The following is a 19,824-nucleotide window of genomic DNA, read 5'->3' as shown; positions in this document are numbered from 1 at the left end:
GTTTTCTTTTTCTCTTTTTCTATTTTTCTCCGAATATTATTTAAAATCAACTTCTCCCTCTCTTATATATCCATGCCCTCACATTCATGAATTTTTTTTATTTTTTGTATGCAAACAATAATCTAAGAATTATTAGGAAATATCTAATTATTTAACTATCATATTCTATTTTTTGTTTAAGGAAAAACAGTTAGAAATGTTATAATTTTCATTTTTTATAATAATTATTAGAATCGATTTAAATTTTTGTGTTCAAGATTTCCTTTTTATTTTCAAAATTGTTTTATTATCATTTTACAATTAATTACAATATTAAATGGGTCCGAATTTATTTAATTTTTTACTATTTTATCTATTATATTTTTTTAATAAAATTAAATATCAAAATTAGCTATTTTTCCTCTTTAACTTCAAAATGAAACACAATAACATTAACAAAACTTAATTGGCCTTGAAAAATTATCATAGCTCCAGACATGTTAGCACTGTTCATTGAAATAGTATAATGGTGTTTTTTACCCTCCATCTAAAACATTTGCACTGATTTCCAAGGACATTGAAGTCTTTACACATGACTCATTTGTTATTTTTAGATTAACTAAGGACAAATAATTATTTTTCTATCTTGATTGCACAATGAAACTACTAGAATATCCTTGAAAGCAAAAAAAATTTAAAACTGACGTCAAATGGTATTTTTACAATGGTTTTTCATCATTGCAATTTAAATTGAGGGGCAATTTGGTATTTGATGAAATATACAAAATAAAAAATAATTAAAATGCATAGTAAAACTACAAAAACATCATTAAAATAATAAAAAAATTAGGTCAAGGGGTGCTTTTGTTTTTTTACAATGATTTGTTTATAATTAGAAAGTCAACTTAAGGGCACTTTTGTATTTAGCTAAATAAAAAATACATAAAAGAACATGCACGTGTGGCATACTTGAGGGCATATGAGAAGCGCTCACCCTTCAAGTGCCGCATACGGTGCCTCCTAGCATAAAAAAATGCTCTTCCACCATGTATTTGGAAGCACTGTTGTGTTATCTTCCTATTGGTGCGATGAGGATCTTCGGTGGCGGTCTGATTTGTCGTCAGTGGTCTTTTTTTTTTTTTCTTTTTATCTCTCTTCCCTTGAAAATTACAACTTGGCCCTCTTGGTTGTTGGTATTTCAACTTCAGTCCCTATTATTTTGATTTCTCATTTTTTATTTTAGTCCTGCTGTATAACTTTTATTTGTTTTTAATCTCATTCTTGAATCCCAATTTACAAAATATTATATTCTTTAATCTGATTCTCATTATTTGGATTTCTAATTTTTTTTATTTTGATCATTTTGTAAAAGTTGTATTGGTTTTTATGTTATCCTTGAATTCAAATTAATGGTATTATGTTTGTCAATTTGGTCCTCATTGTTTTGATTTTGAATTTTTTTTTCTTGGTCCTTTTGTAAAAGTTATTTTTTTTAATTTCATCCTTTAATTACAATATTATTTTTATTTTTACATCAATTTTGAGCCCTATTCTTTTTTAAAAGTTTTTGTTCTTTCACTAAGTTGATTTTTTTTTAATCTCACCATTCAATTAAATATAAAATGTATTTTGTATATTAACTTTGATCCTTATTTTTCTAATTGCTATTTTTTAAAGTCCTTTTGTATAATTAATTTTTTTTTTCAATTTCATCATTCAATATATGATTGATTGAGAATTGGATTTTATGATTTTTTTAGATTCGGTACTTTAGATCTAATGACTTGAGTCATGGATTTGAAAAGTAAATATAATCTTTTTTAGAAAAAAAAAGCTTTATAATTTTTTTTTTATTAGGTTATTCCAATCACATGATATAGATCGCAAGTTTAGCAAGATATCTCGGATCAACTCAATCCTAATTAGTGTGGTTACAATTTTGGTATGACCGACTTTTTTTTGTCTTTTCAAACTCCATTTCAAAACCTCTAAACATTATTTTTTCCAAAAAAAAAATAGTTCAGCCCTACCTAGAGCGAGCATGGAGACTAGTTAAAAACCAAATTAATATCTATGAAAATGTAACATATAAAGAAAATGGAATCTTCAGAGAAAGCCACATTTTGGATGCCACCTTTGATATATGTGTACCATATTAATATTAAAATTAATTAACAAGAAATTAAAAGAAATGGTGATTTTATTGTTCATCACCTAACAAAAAAGCTATTCATTGTACTAGTATTTTTGTTTTTTTCCTTTGATTTTTTTGTTTTATTAATTTATGTTTTTCCTCTAATTTATTCCTTCAATATTTGATTTGTTAGAGAATGAGTTTCATAATTTGTTATGATTTGTATGTGGTATCTTGGTCTCATGACTCGTGTTATTGGTTTGGCCGATTAGTCTGGATTGCCTTAGATTGATTTTTTTTAATTGATTTTTTTTCAATTTTATCATAAGTTAACTGGAAATTGGGTTTCATAATTTATTTCAATTTGTTTTCTATAGAGTTATATTGGTCAGATGACCAAGACCATGAATTTGACAGATTAACTAAGGTTGGCTAAAGTTATTTTTTTTGTTTTTTTAATTGATTATTTTTTTAAAAAAAAATCCTTCAACATTAGGTTGATTGAGAATATTTAAACTTCATAATTTATTTTGATTTTTCTTTATAAGGACTTATCATGGTCTCAAAACTCGAGTCGATCCAATATATTGTCATCTTAATATTTTTTTAAAAAAATATTGTCTTGAATTTTTGTGAATCAAACTATGTTTTTACTGATCGTTCAAGTTATTTTTGGACTCGTCAGGTCAATCGAGTCATATCAAATCAATCTTTACATGATTTTTTACTAGAAAACTATTAGCAATCATGAATATTTCTTTTTACATAAAAAAAAAATAACCAAACTCACAGCGCAGCGCAGACTAACAATTTTGCTCATTCAAAAACTGCCAAAATATACTATTTTTTTTAAGATTGTTAAAAGCAAATGAGTTGTGATTCAACTAGTGTTAGTGTTTACTTCTATTTAAATTCCGAAACCATTACAAAAAGAAAAATAAAAAAGACGGATAAGATAAAGGAAGGAGATTGAGATAACTACTTGCGAGATAAGGAATTTCGATTCTCTTATTGAAGTTGAGCCCACCTTAGCTGATTTATTTACATCATACAATCCCACCAATGTGAAAGAAAGAACTGAAAAGTAAAGAAACTGACAGATTACAATATATTTGCCAACTAAAGAACATAATTCCATAAATTTTAAGCATGCTGATCGATCTCCAGCTAGCCCTTACTATATATATATATATATATATATATGAATCCAACCTTATTAGCATACGGAAAATACACTACTTGATATATATATATATATATTATTACAAAGCATACATGATTTTGACCCTATTCGATGATCACTTCAAAAGGGAGTACTGTAAATTTGCATCTGGCTCAAGATATGTTCAAAATTATCATTTGGCTTCTCTATAGGATGGGTGTGCATTCCTTCGTAAGTCGTCACTACAACACCTTCGTCTTTGGTTAGGCGTTGGACTTGCTTCTTTACGTTACACCCTTGATACGTGCATCGGTAATAGCTCCTGAAAATGAGAAATTACAATCAGTGAGTTACTTCCTCGAAAACTCGAGGTAATGATCGAGGTAATGATCATTTGTAGCTTAACTTCGAGCCCTCTTTTAATTAGTAATCAAGAAAAACTTATATAATATTGAAGTAAAATTGTTAAAAATCCGAGTTATGCACCATTATTAATCTTATTCTCTTGATACTTAAAATTTCAAATCATGATATATCAAGGCATATGTATGTACTCCTTAGACCTAAAAAGGTAAGCATCAGTTGTTGCTGCAACTCCTCGATTAGACCTAAAAGGAAGGAGAAAGAAAGAAATATGCATCTCTTTAACCACTCAACCTCACCGTTTAAGTTTCTTTGATGCAGTAATTAAATGATAAATGTATATGGCCTTCACTTGAGGCTGGATCTAGGGTATAGCCATCAAAATGCAAGTGCCTGAACTTACCTGATCATCAAATAAAGTGCTACTATTTTAGTTACTTTATGCATCCATATGATTTATACAGAATATACTGGAGGAACTAAGTGCTACTTTACTCTTCAATGTGCTAGCGTTTCAATTCAAGTTTAGGTAAGGAATAAATGTAAGCTTATGTTAATTAATACAAGATTTGGTTATGTTTTTTTTTTTTTTTTTCTTTTTGATCATAGATTTGATTGTGTTTGACAGACGAGCTTCTATATGAAGTATTTATAATTGATCAAAGCTCTCCTGGGATCTACTCTTGTACAAGATTCATAGCACAAAACATCTTTCTCTTGATCTACTATACAATGCATGTAGAGAGACACTTCAAAGGAGGGCATTCTTCTATTGAAGTTATTATATATCAATAAATATCCCTACATAGGTTTAAACAAAAGAAATCTGCAATCCTTTTTTTTTTTTTAAATAAGAAATCTGTAATCCTTGAAAATTCATTTTGATGGTTGAATTCCTTAATTTAATTTTACAATAAGAGTAGAGGGAGAAGGGGCTCGGCAAACGAAAGGAGAAACCCTAAACCAAACTAATTGTTAAAAGGATCAGAAGATATCAACATATTTGCACTTCGAAGGATTATTAGAGGATACTCACATCAATGCAAAAGGATTCATGCATGCGTGCATCAAAGTCTCTCATCCATAACCCTATCTGAAAGGAAGATTTTCCCTAAACACTTTCTCATATCTAGTGGGAGATCCAGCAGGATCTCGCTTTCGGCCAAGCCGCAGGATAAAATTGCTAGTGGGGTCTGTCTGGTGAGAATTTAATTGCATAATCATAGTCTTAACAAAAAAATGAGAAGAAAAAGCAAATGTAATTATCAAACAGAAGTTAGACATAGCTAGAGAAATCAATACATATAGAGTACCTAGGAAATTTGTTGTTCTTCACTGCCTTTTGTCCATACTTCCTCCATCTATAACCATCATCAAGTATATCAACTTGACTCCTAGTTTGAAAAGCATACTTGGGCTTTCTAATCTTCTTCTCCCCTTTCTTCTTGGCTGCTTGAGGCTCAGTTTCAGACCCGATTGCACAGCTTGCACTTTGAGAATTTAGGTCTTTATTAATTTCGGGTGATGTTCTTGGTACTGGGTGTTGAGTTTCTGTCTTCAATCCCAAGAACCCACCTGAACTATCTGCTTGAAAATTATGAAAAACATGAGAACTATTTGTCATGCTTGAAGAGACAGGGTAGTTTGGTGATCCTGTCGACGAAAAAGGAAATAACATTTGGAACTTTTCCATGGAAAAACCAGCTCTTATAAAAGAAGAGGAGGAGCGGAAGAAGGAAAAAGGGAAGGTCTCAAGGGGTAGAGAGCACACACAATATATAAAAGGAAGGGGCGGCTTGGTGGCTAAAAGCCACGAAATAATAATAATAATAAAAAACAAAATCCAATAAGATATTCAGTGTTTATTTTTCTAAAAAAAAAAAGTGTCGTAAACGGCACGAAAATTCTTCCAAGGAGAAAAGAAATTAAGCTGCTTCATTAGCGGGTTGATTTGGAAAAGTAAGGTGGAAAATAAAGGCGGCTTCATCATTATGATTAAGACAATAATTTGTACGGTGATTCATATTAAATACATTACTTAAAAGAATATTTTGACCTACCCATTTGAATTTGTATTGATAGTTTGAGTTTTAGAGTGGCTAACGAATGAATTAATATTAAAATTTTTAATGGTTACTAATTTTTTAAAAAACAATTAAAAAAAATATTAAAAAAATTACCCTGTCATCTTACAATTTAGATAAAAATAAACTTCCTTACTAATTTGTTAAAAATTACACTTTATAATCAATCTAAATTTTGTTGTTTACATGTCAATTTATATCCTAAAATATCTTATAGTTTAATTTATTTGACACTCATTAAGAATATAAACTATAAATTTTCAAGAGTTCATAGATAAATATAATTTTGATCAAACTATAGGATGCTAGAGGTATTTTTTTTAATTTTTTAAAAATTTAAATATGAAAACAAACATTTATAAGAATTAATTATTTTTTAAAATAACAAATCAATATGAAAAAATACATATCTAAAATTATTAAAAAAAAGACATTAGTGTCAACTAATAATTAAATTGATTTCGAGAAGATGCGAATAAGTGTTTTTTTTTTAAATAAAAAAAGGCTAAAACTAGAGGCAGTTGGGATTGGACTGGCTATTGCTAGACGACTCACGTGTAATAACTCTCTTGGGCATTTGTGTGGTGGGAGCAAAATGCTGCTATGGTGCATGTCTGCGTCTGACGCCTCCCGTAGTTTCCATGAAAGTGCTTCAATATCCCTCGTGGTGAATGTATTTGCCTCCATTATTTTCTATCGTCCACCACAAAAGTAACATGAAATCTTTCTGAGTAGATCAGTTTTGATACTGAACAGTTTACCATTAATGACCCGAAAGGTTTTCTAGCTAGGGAGCTGGCATGGTTGATTTGCTGAAAGAAACACGAAATCTTGTGATGTTATATCTAAATATGTTTTCCTTTATTTAAATAAAGTTTGATTGATGTAGGGATTTAGATTGGTTTGTTCTTGTCTGTTCATATATTAGATTTATATTTGCTTAAACTAACTCGCCTGTGATGCAAGAACTTACTATATAAATATTCAAGATTTTCAAAAGAAACTCGCCTGTCATCCATGTCATGATTAAAGGGCCAATTGCTGTCCAAAGGGTCATCTTCTAGCATTGGTTTTGTTGGAAGATTTTTCAAATAGCTAGCAAGCATTTTGATTGTTACATGTTCTTGTGAATACCGTGTGAGAATAGCAACCATCTATTTATACTTATTCAATATTAATAAAATTATTATTTTCTTTTCTAAAATAGCTGATGTATATATATGCTAGAGAAAAAAGATTGTATAGTTTTAACATGTATAAAAAAGATAATGCTAGAGATTGCAAGATAATTTTTAATATAATATTTTTGGTGTTAACAGTAAATATATTCTTAGGTTTTCTGAGTCTAAATACTATATTCTAAAATTTTTCTTCCTTAGTTTCTTTTCTGACAAAATATTACAAGTTATGAATATATTAATAAATTATTGATTATAAAATGTCTATTGTGATTTTAAAAAATCACTATACAATATACCATAAAAAAAACAATTTTGATTTCCAAAAGCCTAAAAAAATTCAAAAATACTTTATTGCATTAGGTTGTTGCTTTTATTCATCGAACTTCTTTAAAAATCCTAACTGAATTTTGTCTTGTACCTTTTTATTGATCAAGACTCACATTAATTATATTTCTTGTTTTTTTATTTTTCAAGAAAATCGGCTCCCAAACTCTAATTTTGTAAATATATCCTTGAAATAAATATTGCGAGAAATTTATTAGGGAGCTAATTGATAATTATTCTTAAAAAATATTTTGTGAAGTCGAATTTTTATTTTTTATTAAATTTCAAGGTAATTATTTTTTTATTTAAAGTGAATTTGCTTCATAATCAAATTACACATACATAATTTAAATGTTTCATAAGAAAAGATATTCAGAGAATTAATCGATAAATGATCAAAAATTTTAGGGGAAATTGAAGTTTATAAAATACTGTTGACCAAAATTACATAATTAATTAAACAAGTAAGCTTAAAATTTTAGTTAATAATCAACCAAAACAATAAGAACATGGTAAACCTAGAATTCACAAAACTAGCATGCTTGCTAAAAAAATATATAAACTTGCATAAAAAATTGAAATATAATCCTAACATGTATATTGACATACATATAATTATGCATAAGAGAATGAAACTAACTCTTAATGTATATTCTAAGAATATATTGAAAATATATTTAAACAAAGCCAATAAATTATATTTTCTTGTTGAAGTACTTAGTATATAACCAATCTGAAAATTCATTGTTGTTTTCAAGGATTAATTCTTTGTTTTTATGGTTTTATTAATCCTTACTTGATGCAAAAGGACTTGCTTCGATAAATCTTCTAGGATTTCAACAACTTCTTCTTATTTAGGTGCGCTCCTAAACAAGATCCAACGAATCAAGAAAATAAAACTTAGAAATCTCTCTACAATGACTGAATCTATACTCTAAATTAAGAGGTAAATAAAAAGGAAAACCAAAACTTAAAACAAAGAGACTATAGTGGAAAACTAAATGAAGAAGAGTGTCAAAGAGTGCAGAATTTGTAGATGATTTAGGAACCAAAACTTATATAGAATTAATTCTGATAATTAAAAGAATAAGTTCCATTCATTATCAGCTTTGATTATATACCTACCATAAAACAAGAATTAAACCGGAATGTTTTGACTCTAAATATGATTTAAGCTCAAAGCTCACTTTGCTTATGTCATCTCCCCTCTAAAAGCTTATAAGGTGTCATTTGGGTCCAATTTAACTTTTCACATTCGCATTATATAAACAACAAGCAAAACTTGTTTCTTTCCTACATGAAATGAAAGTTTTTAAAGGGTTTGGGTTTCTTCAAAATATGTCAACCAAGAATTATTTAAAATCAATTTCTCATTCGTCCATAATTTATTTAAATCATGTTAATGTTCCATGTTAAAAAAATTATATTGAAGATTAAATTCCAACAAAGTTTTAACCTAAAAAATGTGTTGACCTCACTTTGAATTTAATCTCAAATGTGTCTATTAATCATGTTTTAAACAAATGTTTTAACAAATATAAATGTGTTTAATTTTCATTAGTTTTTCTAAGAGAGATGAATGAAAAAAATAATTAATTAATAAACAGATAAAATGTTAAAGAGGTAATTGATAAAGCACAAACTTTGAGAAACTCATCTAATGTCTCGTGCAAGACGTGGAATGAGATGAACAAGTGAGTTTTGGATCGCAAGAACATGTGGGTTTGAATTGGACAAAGAAGATGAATAATTAGAGGCTGTCTCTCTCTCTCTCTCTCTCTCTGGTCCGCGCAGCCCTTCTTCACATGTTTGCAAAGTAAAGCATTTGTTGAATATCTAATAAAGAAGGGGAAAGAAAAAACCTTAAAACTTGGATTATTCAAACTCATTTTGAAATGTCAAATACTCACATCCCTCTGGATCGATTGTCTTGGAATGTCAAATCCAATTTACCCAAATGTCTCCCATCGTGCATCATAGTATAGAAAATTAAATTGTTTACCTTAGGGCAGGGCAGGGCACCACCAAGTTATATTAAAGTGATTTGAAGGCTTCAGAGAGAAAGGGAATTTTAATTTCTACACAACTTATGCAAGTCTCTTACAACAACCCTCGGATCGGTGTTGAAAGATTAATTGCTGATACATACATAGTTATTAATTAGTAGCTAAACATTGCAATAATCGGACGTTCGTTTTCTTTTCTTTTTTTAATTTCAACATTACTTTTATCCAATCACATTAATTATAAATTATAAATTCGAAAAAGATACATATATAGTTATTAATTAGTAATTTTGAAATTCGTTTTTTCTAATTATTACATCATTTAACGATCATTAATTATCTCTCAAGAGATCTATTTACTGTTTGCGAAAAAAAAGAAGAAAGAAGAAAATATTGAAAATTGCCAAATCCAAAAAAAAAAAAAGACCAAATAAATGAGATTTTGCTGGTTTAGCTTGGACTCAAACCATATATTCTTAAGCAGACTTAATTTACATTTTTTTTTTTTAAACAAAAAGTCCAATTGATGTTGAGCTACAAAATGAATGTAGTCCTCTTCCAATCATATAACCGTTCAGACATCATCTTGAGGAGGACTCTTCAACAAAATTTACGAACATACTAACCTCGTTAGAAACTTCAACCGTGATGAAAACAAGAATCCAAATCTAAGTACTGTAGGATCTCTTCAACTCAACTGGGACCATAGAAGTTATGCTGAAGAAATTAGTGACAGAAGCAGTTACGTCATAAAAGAGACGAAGACAAATTCAACAACAAAGTGTTTTCTCACAAATTCCAAACAAAGAAAAAAAAAACTGAAAACAAGACTAACAGTGGGATTCTGGCTCAAATTAATTGCGTGTTTGTTTAATGCTTCGGGAGAAAATATACATGTATAGAAATGGATAAACAAATATTTAATTAAATTGATAGAAATAAAAACATAAAATAAATCTATCAACATAAAAAATATATATGGACATATCCTCCCTCTTTATTCTCTCTGTCTCTACTGTTTTAAGATAATAATTAAACATGCAATTCCCTAAAACTCAGCCAATCTTTTAACTTAATTAAATACCTCGTCAAGTTCTTCTTCCCGTTGAATTGATGAAAATTCGCCCTTTCCTTTCCTTTTTGTGTTTTTGGTCTGTCACAATATTGGTTTAATGTTTTCAAATTGCATCTTAGGCCATGGGGTTGTTTTTGGATTGGAATTTTAATAAACTTTTCTAAATTGTTTTGATGAGTTAATATTAAAAATAATTTTTAAAAAATAAAATAATATATATTATTTTAATATATTTTTAAACAAACAATAATTACACTCTCTGAGATGTCCATAGATAGCTATAGGGTATGAAACGCGTTCTTTCATCACGAGAAATTGTGTACAACTTTATGGCTGCAACGTTAAAATTTAAAATATCTAATTTGACTGTAAATAGTTTTTCTATATTTAAATAAACATACTTATTTTTTCGATGACAAAACTAGTAGATCGAAGTGGATTAATTGCACAATATCAAGTAAAATACTGTATCTACTGGTCTCATTTTATTATACAGTTATATTTAAAGAAAACATTCTTTTACTGTGCGTTAATGTCGATGGCGTTGTTCAATTAACAGTGCTATTTTTTTTTTTCTGTCACCAAACTTTATTTTTCATTAATTCCATCCTTCCATGTGCTTTTTATGATATTTCAGATATTTTTTTGTTTGTATATTCTTGAGAATTTAAGGTGTTTGATCAGACTTTATAATTTAATTAGAGGGTAATTTATATTTATATCTTAAACTTTATTTTATTTATATTTCAACTCCTGGGTTACAGAAACAAGAGAGAAAAAAAAAAATTGGTTGGCCGCATTCTAGCAAAAAAAAAATCAATATTAATTTTAATTGATTTTACGTGACAAGAAAAATGCAATTGAGGTGTTTTGAAACTCTTATATTGCTAAAAAAAATAGATTGATATGCTCATTGATTTTTTAAGATTAGCAATGAATTTATTAAGGTTTTTAGAGTGTTTTATTTAGAAAAAAAATTGAAAATAGATTCTAGAATCCTAGAACTCAGACCTCGACATTTTAACCACCTTCAATGGTTGAAATCTTTACCATAGACAACATCTATTTGCCACTATTGATGACAAAAATGCGTATTCCACTTGGAGATTCAAGCCCAAAGTTTGAAAAGTCATAAAAAAAATCATATTTGCAGGTTGTAATAAACACATATGAATCTAATATTAGAGGACAACAACCACTATCTACACCAAATAAAAATAAAATCATATATGTATAAATCTAATTAAGAATGTAATTTGGAAATTAAACATGTTGTACAAAACAGAATTATAATTGAAAGGACCATGTTAATTGTCTAATCCAAATATATTAGAAATAAATACAAGAACAAGAAAATCTCAAATCATATTTGTATATTTTAATTTTTAACATGTATGAAGTTTTATTTTTTTTCCAGTAGAAAGATCCTCAAGTTCAGGGGAAAACTAAATGATCTCAGCCAGGATCACCATTTTGGAGATAGGAAAATGGGTTTGGTTTGGCTATTGTGAAGTGAGATTGAGAGAAGTTGCATACAATAGAGAGAGATGGTTTGGTTTTTTTTTTGTTGTGGTTGGTGACTATACGGTGAAATGGAGAATTATTTTAGGGTTAGGTTAACAGGTAAAGATTTAATATTTATATATTTTTTTTTGAGATATTAGGTTGTTTTTGTAAGGTTTGGTTCGGTTTAACGGTTTTAGTTTTTTGAAATCAAAACCAAACTAAACCAAGTCTATTTAATGATTTTTAAAATTAGTTTAATCAATTTTTTCTTTTAGTTCAATGTTTTTAATTGATTTTTTTTGTTTACTCGTCGTTCGTTTTTTTCGTTCATCAATTTTTTTTTGAACATCCTATTGTTAGCAAATGTTCTCAAAGTTTTTAATGGTTTGCAAGGAGTTTTTCATCAATGGGTCTGGTAGTGCGGCCTGCTTGCCCATTACTTCATGGTAACCTCAGCTCATCTATGAGCGTGCAATGCTATAAGTTCTAGCAAAGAAAATCAACATTTGGAAATTTCATTTAAATTGAAGTATTCTCAAGTGCTTGACATCTCAAATTCCCATCATTTTATAAGAAGAACTACATTTCCATCTCTGTGTCCAGATAACTTTTTCAAGATAAATCTTGACCCGGCAATTGTCTTCTAATCTTAACCATTTATAAACCCTCTCGAGAACTCTTCGGCAGGATTTACAAGCATGCTCTACTTAGCTAAGAACTTCAATTGTGATGAGAAAAATCTCAAGGGAAACGATACATTCACATACACACAAACGTACAAGTACATTTTGGTCCTAATGTTTTATAATTTTCAAACAAGTCCTTTAGAATTATGACATATACTATCTTTTATATATATATATATATATATATATATATATATATAGTTTTCTCAGGTATTAATTATTACCCGCACACATAGTACTCTAGCTCCCCTACTGGTTCCATGGAACAGCTGCCATCGTTGAAAAACAACCGTGGCGTAATTGGTTCTGCGATAAATTTTACAGCACGAAGTGACAAGGACGTAGGGATTAGGTTTGGAATTTTTCCACTCTGTACAGTACAACGCTGTTGTCTGGGTTGCGATATCCAATGGTATCATGAGATCTGAGTGATAGCCAGAAAGACTTGCACATGCATTTCGTTAGAGCTTGATTGATGCAGCAGCAATTAACCTGTAATGGTGAAATGGACTGGTGCTTACCTCATTCGCTGCCTCTAAATTTCAGAGATGATCATCATTGTCATCTTGTATATACAAAAGATGTTCTTTGTTCATTTTGATCTTAATGATTATGTACAGTACTGCCTATTCAAAGGGCGGTTGATATTTCACGAGGGTGGTACAAATTAGTCTACTTTAATCATTCCCTGATCTGAAAGTAGACAGAATATCGACATCAGATAGCCGATTGGCCTTTTCACCAGACCGTCTTTGAAAATTTGAAGATGATAAAGATTATGAGCTGTTCTACCAAGAAAGTATGGATCATGGAGCCTTGAGTGTATTATTATCTCGCACACTAACTGTTATGCCAGGATTCCAAGGCATGACCTCGAAGTCCAATCGATTAGAGGCAACCAAAATTAAGATTAAATTCAAACTCCAAAGGTCAAAAGTGATTTGCTCCTACATTTATCATCTCATGTCGGGATCCAATACAGAAGATTACAAGAATTGTTAGTGCAGCAACCTGGATTAGGATGGTCTGCCTAAGAACCAGCCCAAAATTTAGTTTTGATGTGCATAAACTAGTTCAAGATTACTTTCATGTATCAATAATGTGATGCAGCGACACTGATTGGCTTGTAGTGCAAAACAGAAAACCTGGAAGTCGAGTCTGGGTCCCAACTCAAGCTATCTGTCAATGATCCATAGAGAAAATTCTTGATGGTCGAATTAGTCATTACCAGAATTTGTCCATTGTTTCTGAGCCTAGCTGTGGTACAGTTTCTAGCCAGTTAAGGCATCCGTGGGGACAGAACCAAAAGAAAATCACTTTGTCATTGATTCCTTTTACGTCATTCACTTCAAGTTTACAAGGTGGCCTTGAGAGGAGAGTAAGAGATGTAATGAAAATGGGAATTACTAATGAATTAATGTTAAGAATGACAGCTAGTTCAGAATATACTTAGAAGACTAGTCTTTTTTGCCTGGTGATCAAAGTCACTCGGACAAGAAACATAAATAATCAGCTGCTTCACTGGCATACTTTTGACAGGCCGCTGACGATAGTAAACGACCAAGCATTCACAAATCCCTGAGGACATGTCTTTCCCTTCGAAAAATTGATTGATTGGATCACCCCATGATTCCCTTCTTGCTCCAGGTTTTGCACCAGAAATAACTCCTACATGTATGAGCGCATCCTAGGCCTTGTCAAGGACTGCCCCCCGTCAAGAAATATGGTTGTCCCAGTCATGTATCTTGAACCATCACTGATTAAGTAGATGACAGTTGATGCTACATCCTTCTTGGCATCAAGCCATCTCTGCATCGGCACTACCTCTTTCACCAACTTCTCTGCCCTCTCCTTCCCTTCTGAAACAGGATATGCATCTTCTAGGTGCAAACCACGAGCGATTCCATTAACCCTGATCTTGTATGTTCCTATCTCCATAGCTGAATGCTGGAAACAATAACCAGAAATGCTGGTGTAAAACAATTATGTTCTTTCATGATATGACAAAAATAACATTGCATCAATAGTGTGATGAAATGCAAACCATTTATGTTCCTTGTCATTGCTCAAGATTGAACTCAAAAGATACTCGAAAGCAAAACCTTGAGTGTCCATTCAATGTAGCTGTAACCCGACTTCGCATGACTTGCATACATATGACGTATCAGAAGAAGACAGGTGATGTTATATTCATTATCTTGATCCTAGACTGACAAAATGGATTCAATTATTCTAATTAGTTGTGTCCCACTTGAATTCTGTTTTGCCATTCAAAAGTTATTATTTAGGAAAGCCAGCCAAATAAACCAATTTTGCTATCCAGAACAATGTTACAGAAAACTAAACCAATCCATCTGCATTGACAGGAGGCTTCTTTGATAAATTATTCATTGAAGAAAACAATCTAATTCCTAATAGTGTAATGAAACCAATCTTATCCAGAAACATTGTATGATATTAGCCATTATTATCATCCAACACAAAGTACACCGTGGAATTTATTTTCATTATGCCTTTCCTTACCACCTCAACCAGCATTCCTGGTCTTGATCATCCTAACACAGGAACACCTTCCTCTTCACACCAGACCACTTCTCACCATGCATTAATTTCTTTATATCGCAGATGCAAAAAGAGAATAAGGCATGACATGAACACAAACAAAAACAACCAGAAACTCCATCATTACTGCTAAATGCAGATGTGTAGCAAATGCAAAGGTGGGTCAAGACACAGGCTTCAGGAATTCAAGGTGTTTGCTAGGGTTTATCTCACTTGTATCCTTAAGATAGTGAGCATGCATGGCCCAGGACCCTAACAGAACTATGAACAAACAAAAATAAATATGATTAAATACTAATCGATTCACGTACTCTAACTAATTGCTGTATTCCTGCTGAACATGAACCATATGCAGCAGCCCCTGGATACAGTCCTCTCTCAGCACCAATTATTGAGGTCAAGAATATAATGGAGCCTCCTGAATTATAGTCCCGCATTTTTTTTCCAACAGCCTTCAGCAGAAACCATGGAGCCATAAAATTTATTTTCACTAATTTTTTGAACTCATGTTCTGTTACTTGCAGAGGTTCTTGAATCTTTCCTGTAGCACAAAATTAGAAGTAATAAATTCACTTTCTTGCTTCCAAGTTCCAACTTCATTTCACAAACCTCAGTATAACAAATATATCAAACTGATAATGTTGAAGGGAAACAAGAAATTGAAAAAAAAACAAAAATGTGACTTTAAGTCTTTCCCATTTTCTATCCCATCATCTCCACAGTCCACTCCAAGAAAGAAGAGCTATTTATTTAGCGTTGAAATAGCAAAGAAGAGAGTCCCAGGTGAACAGGCCAGAGGTTAAGCTTCCTACCTCTAACAAATTACAGGATGGATATAAAGAGATTCAAGAGCAGGCCTTCTACTGAACCAAGAAGAAAAACATGCTACGAAGGAGAATAATGGTTTTGATAATTTCAGATTCCACATTTCTTAGAAGATGCTAACATACGTTCCCAGTATAACCTAAGATACAACAGAACAGTATGTGTACAGCATATAAGATACTATTCTTTCTGTTGAGAAACACAAGGGCGGAGGGGAAAAAAAGAATAAAGCACATGTTTATAATACATCATACACAAAATGCTCACAAATACATAAGGCATTATCTACTCTTACTGCCTATAACTCTTATATGGAAAGTGGAGCCCTCTCATCTTATAAACACACATAGAGCACACCTCTCAACTCAACTCCCATAAATGTAGCTCTCACATTTTAGACCCCACACACAAATGAACCAAGCATTTTATACTAACACAAGTCAGTGACATAAATCCGGTTCCTAAGGCACAGCTGGATGTGGAGATAATGCACAACTTTGTTCAAAGCGGCTCTCAATCCATTGTCTGCAACTTTGTTTCATTGTTGAATTTACAAACTATCACAGCTGGCCATTGCAACCAAGTTCAACCGATACCTGTCTTTAATTCATAGAGTTGGTGTCTCCACCAATGACATTAGAGACTGAGCCAACCATGAAGCACAATGCAACCAATAGTACAAGAGACCAATTAGACTAGAAGTGTACAATTTCTCTACCAGCTGTCTCGTAACTGATATCTCTTTTTATATTAGAAATGGCTAACAGAGGGATGGATTCGAACTCGAGACCTCACCCATTATTACTTTGTAAGAATACTGTTGAGCTATAATTGGTATAACCAACATTATAAGGGAGCACTTTAACAACAAATATTCAGTCCTCCTGGAGTACTCCTCCACTCACTAGAAAGTGGGTTCCACAAATAGGTATCATGGTGGGGTTCCACAATGGGAATATCTAATACTTCCTTTCACTTTAGACATTATATGCTAGTATACATAGGGAACCTGGGTTCAGTTTTTGTGGGGTGCTAAAAATATGAATGCTACATTACATATGTGAGTGCGTTCCTTCTGTGCGTGATGGATGGTGAGTGAACAGAAAATTAAGCAAGCTTGTGTTCAACTTTGTACGAGTTGCTGATAGAATTTCTGAGCAATTTTTCATTTCTATATTTTCAATGTGCAAAGTGCCTGTGTTTGCCTAAATATAACAAGAGTGTTTAATTTCTTATTCTTCCACCCTTGTATTTCTCAACACTTCCAACTCATAGTAATTTTTGTTGCCACCACCCTGAATCACAACTATCCTACTTATGCAATGTTACTATTCTAGATACCAAAACTACTGCCAGCACCATAGCTCTATACATTAATCCTGCATGCACAAAGTCAAGAATCTCACGTCTATCTTCCAGTTGAAAGAGTAACCTGTGTAGGAGGTCTGATCAAATTAATGGCAGAGGAAAAGGGCAAGCACTGCTCCAATTCAATTGTAGCAATGCTTGTTCCTTTCTAAACATTATGACTCATGTGCGTCTATTCCTTGTCAACTTCTTAATAAATAAATTGAATGATTATTATGGCACGAAATACAAATGATTGTAATAACTCTACTAATGTCCTTTCTTGTATTGCCATTAAGCTTTGCCAATTCCTTCAATACTCCAATGGTAACTTGAAGTTCAAAATGAACAGGACACGAGTTTCAATATGGTTTCATCGGTACTTTTAGAATTCATTTGGTTTTGGGTTGCAGTTACATTAAAAGTGAATGCGCAAGAAAGGGTCCAAAATCTGCTGACTTCTGGTGAAGTTTCAACACTAAAATCTATTTTCAGATGCAGGTTTAACCAAAACAGATGCAGCTCACAAAACAAAGTTCAACACAAAGTCAAATACCAAATATTGCCTTAGTGTTTTAGCTATGATCCATTACAATATAAGTTCCAAATCGTGGTCAATCAGTCACTATCATCCAAGAAAAGAAAAAAAATTGAATCACTCATGAATGATGACAGAACAAAAGATCGAACTTATGACCTGACTTTCCTAGTCTCTCTAATTCTACTTCAAATTAAAAACTCCAAGTAACACCCAGAAACTAGGAAGTTATGGTTCAAATTCCACCTAGTGGAACAGGAAATTCAATGGAAGCAAAGAATAGAATAGACGAAGACACAATACCCAGATAATCAACCAAACAAGATAAAAGTATTATCTACACCGTGGAGAAAGATGTAAAGAGAGACAAAATTACCTTCATATGTATAGCAATGCACAAAAGCATCTAAATTCCCCAAAATCCCACATGCCTTGTCCACTGCCTCTTCAAAACTTGCCTCCCTTTCCTCTTCCATATCCATTTCCACTACCTCCACTGGCAAAGCACCTTTGATTGCACCTGTTATCTTCTCACCGATACTCCTTAAACCCTTTTCATTTCCCATCAAAACCAACCTGATCATACATCACCAAATAACATATTATTCAATAAACCAACCAATCTAGTTGGATTGTTATCTGAATATAAAATTGAACAAAGAAAAGTATATTAACTGTCTTTTATTTTTTTAAAAAAAAAAATGTCTTTCCTCTGTTTTTCTAAGCATAATAAAAAATCAACTGTCAATTGTAGACGGCCAGGATTCCATTTTTGTTTATAGAACACGCGGGAATATTACTTAAAAGGTACTATTCAAACTGTGGATTTCATTAACCAAAAAACAAGTGAAACTGATTAGAAAATTATAAAGAATCCAAAACATATCCAGCTTTCCCCGCCCGAAAATAAAAAATCCATTTCCTTCTTTTCCTTCTCTTTTCTCAGAAACCAAACACAATTGAAAAGCAGTATTCAATACCTGAAACCTTTTTTCTGCCATTTCCTTCCCTTTTCTCAGAAACCAAACAACAAATCAATGAAACTATAAAATTCATAAAACTGAACCTTAAACTACATCCTTGGCCAACCAAAAACCCAAAGAAACTTGTAGAATTTTTTTTTTAAAAAAAAATCTCATTTGTATTAAAAAAAAAAAAAAAAAAAAAAAAAAAAAAAAAAAAAAAACCTTTCATTTCAAAACCAGTAAAAAACAAGGAAAGAAAAAATCCATTTTCTGTCATTTCCTTTGAAAGACTGAAACTATAATTTGGTGGCATTTCCTTTCGTTTTCCTTGTCTAGCTTCGCTCCCAGAAAAAAATTTGATACTAAGAAATTCAATTAAAAAAAGAAGAACAGAAACTCAACCTGCATCCTTGTTTAACCAAATGAAACGCGATATTCTGCGAAATCTCATCTCCATTTGAAGTAAGCAACACTTTCTTCACGCCACTCCCCATTCTCCAATTTTCCAACTTCAAATTTCAATTCAAACCCTGTCAATAACAAAGACAAAGAACAAATTCATGAACCTAAACATACACAATTCACGTAAAAAAAGAAGAAATGAATTATCTATCACAGACGGTACCTGACAAAAAAAAACTAATTGAATGAAGGTAAGAAAAAAGAAAGACGTCTCGTCAAATGAATGTTATGTGCTTTGGACCTCAGATATCTTTCGGCCACGAGTTGTCATTTATACTAGCTTTGATACCCGCGCGATGCCGCGGGTCTTTTTTTTTTTGTATAAAAATTATTAAAAAAAATAAAAATTAAAAAATATTGGGTTTTTCTGCAAAGTTATATCCAAGAATCTTGGGTTTGGCTACAACGCCTGACCTAAGAGTAATATTTATAATATTAATAATAAAATTAAACTTGTATGACCCAAGTTTAAGTGAGTCTGGCTGTAACACCGGACCCAAGAATACTGGATGTGGGTCTGGCTATAAGGTCGTGTCATAAAAGTGTGATAATTAAATAGATTAATTAAAAAAAACAAATAACAAAAATTAACAGGAAGGAAAAAACTAATGAAGAAAAGGAAAAA

The 19,824-nt window shown here is 31.3% G+C and overlaps 2 protein-coding genes across 2 annotated transcripts; both read right to left on the bottom strand.

Annotated features, from left to right (window-relative positions):
* Positions 1–3,095: 3,095 nt before the first annotated feature.
* On the bottom strand, positions 3,096–5,400 carry LOC7456246 (probable WRKY transcription factor 75). Its single transcript, XM_002300084.4, has 2 exons — positions 4,952–5,400; positions 3,096–3,597 (listed from the first exon to the last, which is right to left on the bottom strand). Exons 1-2 carry the CDS (start codon positions 5,329–5,331, stop codon positions 3,417–3,419), a joined length of 561 nt encoding a protein of 186 aa, XP_002300120.2. The 5' UTR covers positions 5,332–5,400; the 3' UTR covers positions 3,096–3,416.
* An 8,399-nt stretch (positions 5,401–13,799) lies between these two features.
* LOC7456247 (uncharacterized) lies at positions 13,800–19,475 on the bottom strand. The gene is made up of 5 exons (XM_024593926.1): positions 19,363–19,475; positions 19,140–19,267; positions 18,149–18,348; positions 15,374–15,603; positions 13,800–14,447 (listed from the first exon to the last, which is right to left on the bottom strand). Exons 2-5 carry the CDS (start codon positions 19,229–19,231, stop codon positions 14,169–14,171), a joined length of 801 nt encoding a protein of 266 aa, XP_024449694.1. The 5' UTR covers positions 19,232–19,267; positions 19,363–19,475; the 3' UTR covers positions 13,800–14,168.
* Between the last annotated feature and the right edge of the window lie 349 nt (positions 19,476–19,824).

Source organism: Populus trichocarpa, chromosome 1 (assembly GCF_000002775.5).
Source record: "Populus trichocarpa isolate Nisqually-1 chromosome 1, P.trichocarpa_v4.1, whole genome shotgun sequence".
In the NCBI taxonomy this organism is placed as follows: Eukaryota; Viridiplantae; Streptophyta; class Magnoliopsida; order Malpighiales; family Salicaceae; genus Populus; species Populus trichocarpa.
Note: the sequence above shows the minus strand (reverse complement) of the source record. Positions and strands in the feature narration are given on the sequence as shown.